Here is a 17,830-nt window from a genome sequence, read left to right as displayed (position 1 = left end):
GAAAATAGGTCGTGTGAACCCAGCCTAAGGGTATGTTCACACAAGGGCGTCCGTTACGGCTGAAATTACGGGGATGTTTCAGCCTGAAACTATCCCTGTAATTTCAGCCGTAACGGCATGTGCAGGCGCTTGAACGCCGCGTCCATTACGGACGTAATTGGCGCTGCTATTCATTGAAGTCAATGAATAACGGCTCCAATTACGCCCAAAGAAGTGACAGGACACTTCTTTGACGCGGGCGTCTATTTACGCGCCGTCATTTGACAGCGGCTCGTAAATTACGCCTCGTGTGAACAGACAAACGTCTGCCCATTGCTTTCAATGGGCAGATGTTCGTCAACGCTATTGAGGCGCTATTTTCAGACGTAATTCGGGACAAAAACGCCCGAATTACGTCCGTAAATAGGCCGTGTGAACAAACCCTAAGACACAATACCATCCATGAGTTTAATTTAAAAATGAATAATTAAATGTTTATGACACTTAAATCCAATGTGCATAATAAATCGCCTTGTATGTGGAGGATATCCACCTGGTGTGTCAGGAGAACTCTCTTTAGTTGAAAAAGAACGTAGAACCCTTGAGATCTTGACGTGTAAGGGTATGTTCACACGGCCTATTTACGGACGTAAATCGGGCGTTTTTGCCCCGTATTACGCCCGAAAATAGCGCCTCAATAGCGCTGACAAACATCTGCCCATTGAAAGCAATGGGCAGACGTTTGTCTGTTCACACGAGGCGTATATTTACGCGCCGCTGTCAAATGACGGCGCGTAAATAGACGCCCGCGTAGAAGAAGTGACCTGTCACTTCTTTGGCCGTAATTGGAGCCGCTATTCATTGACTCCAATGAATAGCAGCGCTAATTACGGCCGTAATTGACGCGGCGTTCAAGAGCATGCCGGTACGGCTGAAATTACGGGGATGTTTTCAGGCTGAAACATCCCCGTAATTTCAGCCGTTACGGACCCCCGCCGTGTGAACATACCCTTAGGACTCCGGGTGATTTTTTTGGCGATGGGAGATTTAATTCTATCACCATAGACACGTGTATTTTTAATTTACCAAATTAAGTTTTTTAGCAGAAAGGGACTTGATTCATTTTATTAGATTTAAAATATTTGACTTTTTTGACCTGTCCTGTTTATTTATTTATTTTTAATGGTATACTTTTACCTGGTTTTAAAGTTTATGTCCTTTGTCATAGTGTTTCTGTATTTTGTAAAACACTTTCTTGGTATCCTGAGCTTTCAACAAATTGTAGAGCTCTTGTTTGGAAATAAGAGACAATGAGGGTATGTTCACATGCTTACTAAAAAACTTCTGAAAATGCGGAGCTGTTTTCAAGGGAAAACAGCTCCTGATTTTCAGCTGGTTTTTTAGCAACTCGCATATTTTGCTGCGTTTTTTACGGCCGTTTTTGGAGCTGTTTTTCTATAGCCCCAATGAAAAACTGCTCCAAAAACGTCTCAAGAAGTGACATGCACTTCTTTTTCGCAGGCGTTTTTTTACGCGCCCGTTTTTAAAAACAGCTGCGTAAAAAAAGGCCCCGTCGGAGCAGAACACCGTTTTCCCATTGAAATTAATAGGCAGATGTTTGGAGGCGTTCTGATTCTGATTTTTCGGCTGTTTACGGCCCGAAAAATGTCCGAAAATAAGCCGTGTCATGGTGATGTTTCTTCAGTCCAAACATTCCATCCATATTTAAAAAATTCACACATTTTTCTATGCGCTGAACGTGGAAACTTCTATATCTCTTTCCAAAATGCCAGTTAGGAACTCCAAGCCATTTTAATTAACAATTCGGCTGACTATGCTGTTCTATTACCAGCATGTCCTGCAGCATCTAAATTGGGGTTTCATTTTTTTTATGTATGTGCACGCACAAACTCAAAAACGTCTGAAAATACGGAGCTGTTTTCAAGCTCCTGATTTTCAGACGTTTTTGAAGCCATTTGCGATTTTCGTGGCGTTTTTTACGGCCGTTTTTGGAGCTGTTTTTCTATGGAGTCTATGAAAAAAAGGCTAAAGAAGTGACATGCACTTCTTTTTCGCGACTGTTTTTTCACACGGCCATTTTGAAAAAAGGCCGCGTAAAAAAAGCCCTGTCGGAACAGAACGCCATTTTTCCCATTGAAATCTATGGGCAGATGTAGCCGGTTTTCGGGACGTTTACGGCCCCAAAAACGGCTGAAAACGTTACGTGAGCACATACCCTTATTTATAGTCTGTTGCCATTCTACTTATATGTAAACTGCTTTAACAACTGTACTACTACTATTTTAGGTCTTACAGCTGCTAAACTACTTGAGGAATCCGGACTGAATGTTGTGGTGCTTGAGGCAAGAGACAGAGTTGGAGGCAGAACTCATACTATAAGAGTAAGTATGCAATTGAACATATCTCAGCTATATACACAATGGATTCCAGTTAAATAGCAGCCACATACAGACTGCCCCTAGTGACGCGCCTTTGTTCACTATACAGATTTTGTTTATGGCCATTAAACATCATAGTAACATGGTTTGTAAGGATGAAAAAAGTCCATCCAGTTCAGCCTATTATCCTGCAATGTTGATCCAGAAAAAGGCAAGAATCCCCATGAGGCAAAAGTTATTTTCTTCATCTTAGGGGAAAAAATGGCAAATGTGGAAATAAGAATACATTACCAGATTAACAACCTATCTCCAGAAATCTAGTAACAATAGCTTTTAATAGTATTACACTCAAGAAAGACTTCCAGGCCCCTTTTGAACTCTAGTAGGGGCCGCTATATGTGAAAATATCCTAATACCTATTATGCATTTATAAACAGGTGGTCGTTTTGTCTTATTCGCTTTATGTTTACTCAACGTAAGATTGCATAATGTCTAAGATAGGTTTTTATATTGTTAATATCCTAAATCTCTTTTTCTATGTAAGGTATGTCTTAGCAATATATGTGCCAATATCCAATATGGCTACGGCCGGCTCACGGGCTCTGTGGAAACTCCCCAAAAGTGATCCGTCACGTCGCTCCAGGCTCACTGTGGGACTGGGTGTTGCACTTCTGTGCAGTACCGACTTCCGGACCGACTTTGGTATTTCAACTCCTACCACATATTGATTCAGCACCCTCTGACGAAGCCAGGTGCGAAACGCGCGTTGGGGTGCTGGCAGTGTGAAGGCAGTTAATATGGCATATGGTGGGTGAGGTTAACTTTTATGGTAAAATTCAGATTTGGATTTGCTTCTGTTTAGCTATTATGATGCATCCTGGTATACTTTATAGATGTTATATTTGACAGTTGGCATGATATATTTTTTGTATATAGATATTATGATATCACCACCATTCTTGTCTTGCCTTATGTAAACACACTGTCCTGTTTTGTGTGCAATGTTTTGCACAATGTGTTTTATTGGTACAACTAGTTGTGTAAAATAAATGAAATTACATGATTGATTGTGCTTATTGTATAGCATTGAGGGAAATAGTATCGGTTTTCTGTATGTTATTGGTTCCCATATGCAAGAATTATGATTTATTAGATAGACCTTATTAATGTTCATAATATTCTTTGTTTCGGTTTAATAATCCCTTTTGCACTCTTTTAGTAAATTCCCCAGCTCCTCTGGCAGAGAGATTCGTAGTCTCATTGCTCTTACAGTAAAGAATCACCTTCTATGTTTGTTTGAACCTTCTTTCCTCTAGACGTAGAGGATGTCCCCTTTTTATAGTTACAGTCCTGATATATATAGATCATGAGAGAGCGCTATCGGTTCCCGCAAACCGCAGTACAGTTACGTCGCGGTGATAGTGCGGGCTCAGTAGCTGAGCCTGCACCATCACCACTGGATAGCAGCTGTATGTTACAGCTGACACCCTGCTCTAACGGTTAGGACCAGAGCTAGCCTCCGATCCGACGGATTAACCCCTCAGATGCTGCGTTCAATAGAGATCGCAGCATCTGAGGGGTTTTTAGCCACCGGTACCACAGCAACGTGATCGTTGGGCTGCCGGTGGCTGCAATGGCAACCGGAGGCTTAATACTGGCCTCCAGGTCTGCCAGCTACGGAAGTCTTCTATGCCCAGCTCGGAGGCGGGCCTGAAAGGCTTCCGGTACCAATAGCAAGAATGCGCTGGCTCAGAAGCTGAGCCGGTGTCATCAGCAGTGGATGTCTGCTGTATGTTACAACGGACACCTGGCTGTAACAGCAGGAACCGGAACTAGCTCCTATCCCTGCCATTAACCCCTTAGATGCAGCGATCGAAAGAGATCGCTGCATCTTAGTGGTTTGTAGCAAATCGGCAGCCCTGCCATGCGATGGCAGGGCTTTCAACTGCTACCATGGCAACAGGAGGCCTAACAATGGCCTCCTGGTCTGCCATTACCTGGTCTGGTTACTAATCGGCTTGCTGTCAGTAAACAACTGACAGTTCTGATACATTGCACTACTTGCAATGTATTAGAAAATAAGTCAGACATTTGGACCTTCAAGTCCCCAAGTGGGACTAAAAAAAAAAGTGTAAAAATAAAATGCCATAAAAAAAACAAAACTGAAAAACATTGCCAGAATTGCTGTTTTTTGGGAACTGTCTTCCAAAAATTTAAATAAAAAGTGACCAAAGAGTCGCACGTATCCAAAAATGATACCTATAAAAACTATAGCTCGTCTCGCAAAAAACAAGCCCTCATACAGCTCCGTCGACTAAAAAATTAAAAAGTTATAGTTCTTACAACATGGCGACAAAAAAAATACATTCCTTTTACAAAAGTAATTTTATTGTGCAAAAAGTTGTAAAACATAAAAAAGTGCTATAAATTTGGTATCGCCGGAATCGTACTGACCAGCAGAATACAGTTAACGTGTAATTTATAAGGCGTGGTGAACGGTATATAAAAAAAGATGCCAGAATTGCTGTTTTTTTGGTCACCTTGCCTCCAAAAAAAGGATAAAAAGGTAATCAAAAAGTCACGTGTACCCCAAAATGGTACCAATAATAACTACAGTTCGTCCCGCAAAAAAACAGCCCTCTTACCACTACCTCTATGAAAAAATAAAATTAGTTAAGGCTCCAATAAGTCAGGAAAGAAAGAATATGAAGTTGTGCAGGCCCAAGGTGAACATTTCTTCTGTTTCAATAGGCGATTTATGAAGGCCCTAAAATTAGGGAACCAGGAAGGGGAGGACTCAAACGTATCTGCTGGGACCGAGGGTGCCCATATTATACCAGGACAACACCTTCCTAGCTAAATTCCCCAAACTGCAAAGGTGCGTAGTGTGGACCAAAATGGGGATAAGAAACGACACCATTTATTAGTGCGACACTGGTATGTTCATAAAGGATTGCTTCCCAGCGTAACACACATCTATGGATTATTTTATTGGTTTTTTTTACCCCATTATTATACCACCTGACTATGCCCCTGATGTACTCCGCCCAGCTTACATATGCCCCCACATTATGAACTAAAATACCAATAAAACGCCAAACAAAACTACTACCAAGCAAAATCCATGCTCCAAAAGCCAAATGGCGCTGCCTCCCTACTGAGCCCTACACTGTGCCCAAACAGCAGTTTACTTCCACATATATGGCATCACCAAACCAGGCAGAACCGTTTTAACAATTTTTGGGGTGTGTGTCTCCAGTCGCACAAGCTGGGCATTACATATTTGCCACTGAAATTGCATATCTTGGGAAAAATAGCAATTTTTACTTTGCACCATCCGCAGCGCAATCATTTATGGAAAAGACCTGTGGGGTGAAAATGCTCACTAGACCCCTTAATAAATACCTTGAGGGGTGTAGTTCCAAAATGGGGTCACTTCTCTGGGGTTTCTTTTATTATTTCACATCAGAGCCCGAGAATTGTGAACCAATACTTTTGTAAGTCGCCAAATTAGGCCTCAATTTCGCATAGTACTCTTTCGTCCTGAGCCCTGTCGATCGTCCAGGCAAAAGATTAGGGCCACATGTAGGGTGTTTCTAAAACTGGGAAACACAGCATAATAATTAAGAGAGCTGTCTTTTCATGGTGGTACAAGCTGGGCACCACATATTGGCATATGTATGGAAAAATTTCCATTTTCACTCTGCAACATCGAGGGTACACTAATTTCTGTAAAACACCAGCGGGGTTGACATTCTCACTACACCCCTAGCTGAATATCTTGAGGGGTGTAGTTTCAAAATGGGGTCACATCTGAGGGGCTTTGCAAATGCGACATAGCGCCCAGAAACCAATCCAGCAAAATCTGCACTCCAAAAGCCAAATGGCACTCCTTCCATTCTGAGCCTTACCGTGTGCCCAAACAGCAGTTTATGACCACATATAGGGTATTGCCGTACTCGGGAGAAATTGCTTTACAAATGTTGAGGGTGCTTTTTCTCCCTTTATTTGTTGAGAAAATGAAAAATTTTGAGCTAAAGCTACGTCTTATTGGGAAAAAAAAGCATTTTTATTTTAACTGACAAATTCTAATAAAATCTATGAAACACCTGTGGAGTCAGAATGCTCACTACACCCCTAGATGAATTCCTCAAGGTATGTAGTTTGCCAAATTGAGTCACTTTGGGGAAGTATTCACTGTTTTGGTCCCACAGGGGCTTTGCAAAAGTGACATGGTGCCAAGAAACAAATTCAGCAAAATCTGCTCCAAATTGCACTCCTCTCCTGAGCTCTATCGTGTGCCCAAACAGCAGTTTATGACAACATATAAGGTATTTCTGTACTCTCGAGAAGTTGCTTTACTAATGTTGGTGTGTTTGTTTTATTTATTTGTTTAAAAAATGAAAAATTTTGAGCTAAAGCTACATCTTATTAAAAAGAAAATGAATTTTAATTTTTACTGCCCAATTCTAATAAAAACTATGAAACACCTGTGGGGTCAAAATGCTCACTACACCCCTAGATTAATTCCTCAAGGGGTGTAGTTTCCTAAATGGGGTCACTTTTGGGGAGTTTCCACTGTACAGGTCCCCCATGGGCTTTGCAAATGCGACATGGGTGCCGAGAAACCAATCCAGCAAAATCTGCGCTCCAAAAGCTAAATGGCCCCCCCTCCCTTCTAAGCTCTGCCGTGTGCCAAACAGCAGTTTATGACCACATATGTGGTATTTACATACTCTGGAGAAGTTGTTTTGCAAATGTTGGGGGGCTTTTTATTCTTTATTCCTTGTGGAAATAGATTTTTTTTAGCTAAACGAACTAAAAAATTTAATTTTCACGTCTAAATTCTAATAAAATCTATGAAACAGCTGTTGGGTCAAAATGTGCACTACACCCCTAGATTAATTCTTTGTGGGGCGTAGTTTCCAAAATGGGGTCTTTTTTTGGGGGTGTTTCCTTTGTTTTGGCATTACAAGACCTCTTCAAACCTGACATGGTGCCTAAAATATATTATAATAAAAAGAAGGCCCCAAAATCCACTAGGTGCTCCTTTGCTTCTGAGGCCTGTACTTCAGTACATTAGCACACTAGGGCCACATATGGGATATTTCTAAAATCTGTGGAATCTGGGAAATAAATATTGAGTCGCGTTTCTCTCTAAAACCTTCTGTGTTACAGAAAAAAAATGAATTCAATATGAATTTCTGCAAAAAAATTAAATGTCTAAATTTCACCTCTACTTTGCTTTAATTCTTGTGAAATGCCTAAAGGGTTAAGAAACTTTCTAAATGCTGTTTTGAATACTTTGAGGGGTACAGTTTTTAAAATAGGGTGATTTATGGGGGATTTCTAATATATAGGGCCCTCAAAACCACTTCAGAACTGAACTGGTCAATAAAAAAAATAACTTCTGCCTAACAACTAAATTAAACAAATTCACCGTCATCAAAGATCTCCATCTCTTTGGACGCAAATTGTTCTATCAGAAAATGTACAATAGACAAATTAAAAACGCTAACAACGAACAGCCCAATACTGTCGACATGGAGTGCCTTTCAGAAATAGAACTCAATACACTGGAAGACCTGGAGGAACTCTTGTCTGAAAATTCTACACAGCCTGTTGAGCCTGGTCCTGGCACCCTTATTACAACCTCTCATAAAAAATCCAAAGTCAAATCCAAGACCTCAATTATGCCATCTTTGGATGGATGCCCGGCAATCAAAGTCTTCATTGACCTTGTGTCGCAGGAACTATTGTCACTCTCTGGCCAATGGCTACCCCACAACCTTAATCCAGATGAAGAACGGGCACTTCATGAAATGCGGAAATGGGATGACGTTGTTTTTAAAAATTCTGATAAGGGGGGTAATGTTGTCATCTGGTCCAAAGAAAAATATGTACAGGAGGCAAAAAAGCAATTATTGGACAAAGCTTGTTATCGGCCACTTTGGGGAGACCCAACAGAACAATTCCTTACGGAATACAATAACATGATACAGGATGGTTTTGAAGGAGGGGCCATTACCGCCAAAGAGAGAGATTATATGAGGGTACAATACCCTAGAATTGCCACGTTCTATCTCCTTCCAAAAGTGCATAAACACTCTACTAATCCTCCAGGGAGGCCTATCGTCTCTGGTGTGGGGAATCTGACTGAGAAATGTAACCACTGGTTAGATGAAGAACTACGCGAATTGGTATACCAGTTGCCCTCCCACACCAGGGATACCATGCAGGTCCTCAAAGACCTTAATGGTAGCTCCCTGGAAGATAATGAATGGCTCACAACATGCGATGTGGAGTCCCTCTACACGAGCATAGACCATAAAGTAGGCTGTACAGCGGTGGAATTCTTCCTGCAGAGAAGGGAAGGTTACAATTTATCCCGTAGAGACTTTGTCTTACGTGCACTTATGTTCATTTTGAAGCATAACTACTTCCTTTTTGATGGTAGATTCTACCTGCAGCTACGTGGAACAGCCATGGGAGCGGCAGTGGCACCCACCTTCGCCAATTTATACTTGGGCTGGTGGGAAGAATGCCATGTCTTCTGTCCTGAAATGGACAAATTCACATCCAGGATCAACATTTGGCGAAGATTCATAGATGACATATTACTCATCTGGAATGGCCCCTCTATAGAACTGGAAGAGTTCATAAGGGTTTTGAATACCAACAATCTCAATCTTAGATTAACCCTCACATATGACCAGCATTCAATCCCTTTCTTGGATGTGAGGCTGTTTACCAATGAGCAAGGCACAATTGAGACAGACCTCTACCGCAAGAAAACAGCTACGAATAGCCTTTTGGATGCAACAAGTGCACATTCTGTCAACACTATTAGAGGCATACCAAAGGGAGAGTTTCTACGCCTCAGACGGAATTGCTCCACCTTCCAGCTCTTCAAAACTCGGGCAACAGAATTAAAAAACAGGCTGTTAAACAGGAATTACAGCAACAGAAATATTAAGAAAGCCTATAACTGGGCGCTGAGGACCGATCGTGATAGCTTGCTGACCCCAAAAATTAGGGCCAACACAGCACAACCACAACCACGATTCATTACAGACTACAATGAAAACTGGGATGAAATGACGCATATCCTGAACCGCCATTGGAACATCTTACTCAGTGATCCAGTACTTAAAAACCTTCTTGGCAACAAAGTCTCCTTGGGATACAGAAAGTGTAAAACCATTTCAAATATCTTGGTACAAAGTCACTTCTCAAGAAAGAACAAAGCTAATAAGGTACTCAGTCCTGGTTTCCATCCGTGTAGAATGTGCAGAGCCTGTCGGGTATTAGTGGATAAAAAAGAATTTGTGGATGCCCTTGGTAATCTCCATCGGATTACAGATCACATAAGATGCTCAACTCCCGGTGTGATTTATTGCCTCGAATGCCCGTGTGGTCTGAAATATATTGGGAAAACCAAGAGAGAATTGCGTATACGAATTCGCGAGCATATTAACTCAATAATCAACTTTGAAAAAAATATGAAGGATTGTAAGACCAAAAACAAGCCTTTTAACCCGACCCCAATAGCTAGACACTTTGGGGACGCACACAACTCTGATTGGACTTCCTTGAAGGGCTGGGCCCTGTGCCAAATACATCTGGGCATCAGAAGGGGCAACCTAGATCAGGCACTCCTTAAAAAGGAGAGTGAATGGATCTTCCACATGCGGACAGTAAGTCCCATGGGACTAAATGAAAATTTTGGCTTTGGATGCTTTTTATAACAAATAAACATCTCGGCTGCTTCTTATAATATTAAGAGAATAAAGTAAAATTTTAAAAAATATAAGTCAAAACTATATATGAAAATCCTCCCATAAAATCTTTCAAAAATGCTGCTCCTTAAAACACATGGGGGACTAAGGATGATAAAAACCCCCCCAATCTTCCTCCTTCATGTTCTAGTGTTATTTGACATCTGTATATTTGCAAGGCTCAGGACATGCCTGCAACGTAATTTGAACTCAGACACATTTCTATGGTGTATTATAGCTGCTGCCATATGTTCTTTTCCAATTCCTAATGACAAATACATGTATTCCATACCAATCGAGACTTAGGTCTCTGATTGGCTAGTGGGGCTGCCAATCAACCAAGAACCCTATTTATAGGGCGGTTTAATGGCGGCTTTTCACCCCTAGAAGAAGCCAGAATTCTGGCGAAACGCGCGTCGGGTGCTTAGCAATAATTTTAACCAATCCTCTGGTGCACACCTTGGCACCAGCTGTCAAGGCTCCAATCTTACTTCACGATCCTCTCACTGCGCTCACGGCTGCTAGCTGCCTGCTGGTGTCCGTGCTCGTGGCTGCAGTGCGCCCTGCTGTTATTCTCTATCAGCTGGGTGTCTGCACTCCGTCTGGCTCTGTGCCGGCTCCCTTGGTGATTCACATTCACTTGCGGGTACTGAGAGCAGCCCCGCCGCACACATACAGTCGCTCCTGGGGTGAGGTTCGGTCTCGAACCGTAACCCTTGCCGTTCTGCTCTTGCCCAGGTTGCCATACAGGCATACCTTGCTACAATATATTGGCAATGTGCAGGCTGACAATTTGATACTGTCTCTCAGCTGACGGCTTAGTACGGCCATCACTGTTCACGGCCGTTCTATAGCAGAGTGACTCCAGTTATGACTCCTTTACATTGCCTCTCAGCTGACAGCTGAGAGTGTTCCTATTCTCACATACGACTGTTCCCCACGCTGCTGCTCTGATCTGCAGGGACACCAGCGTGAGGGTGCAGTTAAGTGACTGTTCACTCGTTACACCAACATTAACGCAGGGGAGTGAGGTTTGCGGGGTTTCACCTCGCTTATTTCAATAACATCACAATTTTCCTTCTCAATAAGCAGCAGGGCATACCAACACTGGCCCAGCTGCGCTTATTGCTGCAAAGTGCAATAAACATAACCTCAACCTAAGTAACACAGCCAGTATTAATTCAAGACAGAGTGATCGGCAAATGTATAGCTCAATAGCTTCATTTATTTGCAATACAACTTGTGGTAGTTACAGTCTAATTACCAAGTATTGCTAACGGAGCACACTGACAGCAACATTACATATTACCTTATCAATTAATTTATGGCCAAGGGTATGTGAATTGAGGGGTCACTCACACATACCAATTGCACCACTGGACCTTTTAACCATTTGTTCCTTTTAATGTAAAAACAATAAAAGTTATTTATTAATTTACTCACAGACCACATGCTTCTCCCCTTTTCCTTTCCTGATCCAACTCAATAAAAAAAATATCCTTTTGAAATATTCTTGGAAATGTGAGAATTTTTTGCTAAAATTCGAAGCCTTGTAACGTCTTAGAAAAATAAAAGGATGTTCAAAAAACGATGCCAATCTAAAGTAGACATATGGTAAATGATAATTAGCAACTATTTTGTGTGGTATAACTATTTGTTTTACAAGCAGATACATTTAAATTGAGAAAAATGCAAATCTTTGCTAATTTTCTCAAAATTTTGGTGTTTTGCACAATTAAATATTGAATTTATCTACAAAATTTTTCCACTAACATAAAGTCCAATATGTCACGAGAAAACCATCTCAGTCACTTGAATAGGTAAAAGCTTTTCTAAGTTATTACCACATAAAGTGACACATCAGATTTGAAAAATAAGGCTCTGTCAGAAAGGTCAAAACTGGCCACAGCGGGAAGGAGTTAATATATTTATACATAGTAAAAAACAAAGTCTGAGAGGTGACCTAAAAACTAGGAAACCCTCATTTTGATAATCTTTCTGTAGTCTACCCAGTCATTTATTACTTTGGTTGTCCATCTTTGAACCCGCTATAGCTCTACTATTTCTTGTGCACTGGCGCTCAAAAAAAGTACACAATATTCCATGTGAGGTCTGACTAGAGACTCAAAAAGGGGTTCATTAATTGTGTTTAAAAGAGAATGTGTCATGTATTTATGGGTGCTGAAATAAATGGGAGTCAATTGACAGAAATACAGTATGTCAGATTATTATACACTGTATCAAGTAAAGCTTCCTCCCCAGAGACTAGACAGTGTCAGGGGAGATGCATACAAAGCCTTTATCTGTGTATGTAGTATATAGTGTTGTTGTCCTGCCTTATATAAGCCTCCAGCAGTACTATAGAGCTGCCATTAACTTGCCCACTTTTTAATGATATTGAGATGACTCTGCTGATTCTGTCCTAATCTATTCAGCAAATCTGACAAGTGAGCTACAGAAAACAGTAAGTGTCAGCATATTGTGACTGCTTTAGTGGCTGGTGTAAAATCCTGGATAGTCAAGTAAAAAAAATCAGAATTTATAAGAAAAAACTGAGGTATGTAATACTTCATGAGTTTAAACGCCTGCCGCAACCAGAATCTTAGCTTCCAAATGCTAGGATCAGAAAGTTCTAGCGGCAATATTCATGGCGCAGGATAAAAAGTTTTACTTACTTACTGGTTTTGTGGCTCTGTAAAGTGAGGGATGGGAGGCAGGAACTGCAAGTGACAGCAGGAAGAAAGATCTCAGTCTGTTACGGTCATCTCTCCCCCTGTACAGCCTACCAGTGACCTCAGGAGGTAATACACGGACTTCATGTTATCATTCCCTTCCCATTACCAATAAGAAAGGATATTTGTTCTAGAAATGTGAGATTTAGGGGGGTCTTTTTTTTTCTATTGAAGTTGCTCATCTAATCACCCTTTGCGCATAATCAGACAATTATTTTTTTAGTCCACGATTCAAATATTTACTGCCATCAGGATCATGGAGATTATTTTTATTTCTTCGGCTCTGGTGATTTTGTGAAGATACTGTATGTGAAAGTAGACATAGACATAGGTTGTATGTATGAACTTTTATTGTTAGGCTTCATTCACATCTGCGTCAGGGCTCCGTTCCGTCTGAGCTTTCCGTCAGAATGGAGCCCTGACTGACACAAACAGAAACCATAGGTTTGTTTCCGTTGTGCAAGGGTTCTGTCGTTTTGACGGAAGCAATACCGTAGTCGACTACGGTATTGATTCCGTCAAAATGACGGAACCCTTGCACAACTGAGACAAACAGAAAGTGTTAGTCAGGGCTCCATTCTGATAGAAAGCTCAGTCGGAACGGAGCCCTGATGCAGATATGAACATAGCCTTAGGCCCCATGCACATGAACGTGCTTTTGCGGGCACAATTTCCCCGAAAATCCATGGGAGAATTGTGGCCTCATTCATTTCTATGGGCCCACACACACGACCGTGGTTTCCACAGCCCGTGCATGGCCCAGGAGCCTGGACTGCAGAAAGAACGGACATGTCTTATTACGGCCGTGTTCTGCGGTCCAGGCTCATAGAAAAAAATGGACATGGCCATGTGCACGGTCCGCGATTTGCCACCGAAAATCACGGCCGTGCACATGGCTACGGTCGTGTGCATGAGGCCTAAGGCTTTATTCAGAGGAGTGTTGTAAAACTCGTCAGTTTATTCATCAGGGAAAAACGGACCATTTTACATCAGAGTTGAATCAGTATTGTATCATAGTGCGTTCCTTCTGTCAGCTTTTAACATTCGTGGAGCACCAGTGTACATTCGTTTTTCAGGTCTATGAAAAATAAGTGACTGTTTTTTTTTTCAGCACCTCCTATCAAGCCATCAGTGAAAAACGGATCTTGATGTCAGTGTGCAGTCCGATTCTTTGACTGACCCGTTAACTTGAATGGGCAAGTCTAACGTGAGAATCGGACCACAGGGTGCATGCTGCGATTTTCTTGCACATGTGAACAATGAGCCTATTGACTTTCATTGTTCGGTCCGGGCGCTGTCCGTTATACACACGGACAGCACCTGGACGTTAACTTGTGTTGTGCATCTATGTTTCTGCGCCCATGAATGTAAATACAGGGTGACATTTTTACTATGTGCTAGGTGTCTACTTTCAGAAAATATATGGGTATGGGGGTATAATATAATTTTTTTATTTTAGCATTCAGTTTTATTTTTGCATGTCAATGGTTTAAAAATTGTCCTGGCTATGAATAAATTAAACATTATGTCATTTTCTGATAATATATTCCTTTAAACCCATCCCGACATTCACCATGTATGGGTGAGACCACTACGGAAGTAACGCTTAGAATGAGGAACCACAAATCTAGCATTAACACCAAGAGACGAGATCTACCAGTCTCTAGACATTTTGTAGACTGTAGACATAATGTATCCCAAATGCGCTTTAAAATTATTGATTCAGTACCCCTAAACAGACGAGGAGGTGATAGAGAGCTGGCCCTCAAACGTAAAGAACTTGAGTGGATTTTTACTCTTGAAACCATGTCCCCAAAGGGACTTAATGTAGAATATACATATTTCCCACATATCTGAAAGCTCATGTATATATGACATGATCTATTATGAGTCCGATATATTTGTATACGATCCATTCTTTTGAGTGTAGGTGGGATCTTTTTTACATTGTTTTTAAATTTATATAAATACAGATGTATTTTTATGTATACTAATTTTTACATATTTTCTCACTTTATATAAAATATTTTTTCTATTCACAGATACCAACTTATGTGAAGGGATGTACATCATGGGAGCAGAGGTCACGTTTCCTAATCAATTTTTGTTCCAAGGATTATATACAGATTTTCTTTGATGTATATCAGAAACTTTCTATGTGTATTATATGCTCTCTGTGGAAATCATGTGGAATAAATTATAATCAATATATGTAATAAATCATTACTTTTCTATTTATGTCTATAACATGGTCCTTAATTCAAAAAGACATGAGTGGGTGGTTGAGACTATGTTGTCTCTGTGAGATACGGCCACCTATTTGTAGGTATAGCCGTTCTCTCCATTTATGTTGTGATCCGTGGCCATTCCCTTTAGACTACATAAATGAGTCTTTTTGTTATAGACATTTAAATATATCCCCCATATATATATATATCTAATATGGGCTATCTATATATAAAAAACTATAGATTGCTGGTTATATACTCTTTTGAGTTCTTTTCCATATTGATGTAAACATACGTCGGGACAGAGTTCACTGTCTGCGCATGCGCGGCTATACTGCGTTTCAGATATGCGTTCCACATGACGCATTTCCGGCAGTTCGCCAATTTGCGCATGCGCATTATCGACCGCGGGACGCCATGGTTTATTCCATGCATCACCGAGAGCTGACACTGTAAGTTTTATGATATAATATTACTTCTTTTCCACTATAATTGCGTTGGAACATTCCCTCTGCTCCTCCCCCTTCATTATGAGCTGGTGCTTTTGATTAGGGTAATTATAATACTACCTTATTTTCCCTGCATTATTTTTCATATATTATGAGATGTTGTTTCCTAAACACATTTATTGGACACACATATTGGTATATGTCTACTTGTGTATAACTTATATGTTGCATATTAATGGATTTTTTACATATATATTATTAATTGCACTGTTGAATGTACATTCTTTGTATCCCTATTTATATGTGGCACTATGCACTGTTGTAATTAGCTTGAGAAAGGTTCAGGTGTGAACCGAAACGTCGCTCATTCTTTCCACCTGGTGGTGAATAAACCAACATCTCCCCAACATTGGAGTCCTGGTGCCGTTACTTGCTCTTTATTCCTGATATATATATATATATATATATATATATATATATATATATATATATATATATATATATATGTATATAGCGGAGGATGAAAAGTATGGAATTTACCGGTTGAGCCCTCTCCATAAGTTGAACATGTCGGCTGTATGTTACAGCCGTCACTTCCCCGCAACGAGCGTAATCCTATTGTTTAACCCTCTCCAATGCCGCACTCAATAGTGACTGCGGCATATAAGCTGCTAGAAAGAGGAGGGCAGCCCCCTCTCACGTCCCATTGACCCCTCGCAACACGATGCTGATTGTCGTCACGGCAGCCTGGGGGCCTAATGAAGCCTGTAAAAATCACAATACATTAGTATTGCAGTATATCTTGCATCGCTGGTTCAAGTCCCCTAGGGCGACTAATAAAAATAATTAAATATAGTTAAATACGTTTTTTTTTCAGATTTTATCCCAAAAGCTGTGAAATTTTTTGACATAACTGGTATTACCGCATTTGTAAAAGTCCAAACTATTACAATATAACATTATTTAACCCGCACGATAGACGCAGTAAAAAAAAATGTAACCGCCATAATGGAGGAATCACTGTTTTTTTCACCATTCCACCGCACAATTTCTCAGTACAATTTCTCAGTACATTACATTATATGGTACAAAAAATGGTTGTGGAGGAAAAAAGAAATGAATGTACTGTATCTGTTGAATGATCCATTTATTTCTCTGAACGCTGCTGATGATGCCAAAAAAATTCTGATCTGTATTCTCTGTATTTTCCACGTTCTCAATTTGTTACCATTGAGTCTGAGATCCATAAAAAAACATATTTGGAAATAGAAACACATGAATCCACAATACATCCATTGGTTATATAGATAATGACACAAATTAGGGCACAGGCCACTTCTGCGACACACAGTTATACCATTCAGCAGCAAATAGAACTTGATGAAGAGCTCTTGCACTATATCTTTGAACTCGAGATAACTGTGTAGATCTAGCGGGTATCATTTCAATGGCACTTGAAACATTTGCTCAGGAAGATCAGGAGGATACATTCTCACATTCAGCTATTCATGCAGCTCATGAATACAGATTTATTATAACTTGTCTGATTTCCTTTAGCTTCATTCACTATGTAAGAAATATGTTTGGATCAGCCACCGGCTCTGCTTGGATAAACAATTTATAAAATAGCTATATATTCTCTCATATCTCATACAACCTCTCAGGACATGTAGTTATAATTCACAGTAGCGATACAAGCAAGTTTTTGTTAAAGGCTATCTCTCAGTAAGGATGCCCATTCTCCTGGGAAGTAGCAATTTGCCTTGATCATCAATTGTCATAAAGCTCCAACATTTAAGCCACCCATACACATAAAATAGACGTTGCATGAATGCTCATTGGTCCAATAGCTATCTTTCCCGACTTTACCATAAACATGTACGCTTAGTTCAGCACGCATGCTTGTTTCAATGGGGAGAGGGAAATAAACCGCTGCCAGACACATCATGAAATGCAACATAACTAATCTTTATTTCCCTGAGTAATTACCATTGCGGAACAGTTTGGAGGCCCCTATCCCTTTGCACTTCCTCTGCATTCAAGTTAAGTCTTTTAAGGGGGATTAAAGGGGTTTTCCACCTTCTGACAACTGATGACCTATCCACCGGTATATCATCCGTGTGGATCCGACACCCGGACACCACACCGCTAAGCCGCTTCGGTGGCCTGCCAGCACTGGATGTTATGGCACATAATGCTATGTGCGGAGCCCGAAAGCAGTTGGCTCCGTACATAGCATAGCGGCCGTGCTGCAGGTCTGCTCCT

The 17,830-nt window shown here is 40.7% G+C and overlaps 1 protein-coding gene across 3 annotated transcripts in view; it reads left to right on the top strand.

Moving 5' to 3' along the window:
• Positions 1-17,830, top strand: part of LOC142743296 (amine oxidase [flavin-containing] A-like) — a 129,495-nt gene that overhangs the window by 27,307 nt on the left and 84,358 nt on the right. For 2 of the 3 annotated variants that reach the window (XR_012881538.1, XM_075853916.1), the window contains exon 2: positions 2,287-2,381. The exons of the other annotated variant lie outside the window; for it this stretch is intronic. Coding sequence is in view for 1 of the 2 variants with exons in the window: in XM_075853916.1 (XP_075710031.1) it covers positions 2,287-2,381 (95 nt within the window). In the remaining variant the exon portion in view is untranslated. The remainder of the gene's footprint in view (positions 1-2,286; positions 2,382-17,830) is intronic. 3 annotated transcript variants of the gene reach the window in all.

This window comes from Rhinoderma darwinii, chromosome 2 (assembly GCF_050947455.1).
Source record: "Rhinoderma darwinii isolate aRhiDar2 chromosome 2, aRhiDar2.hap1, whole genome shotgun sequence".
Taxonomy (NCBI): Eukaryota; Metazoa; Chordata; class Amphibia; order Anura; family Rhinodermatidae; genus Rhinoderma; species Rhinoderma darwinii.
Note: the sequence above shows the minus strand (reverse complement) of the source record. Positions and strands in the feature narration are given on the sequence as shown.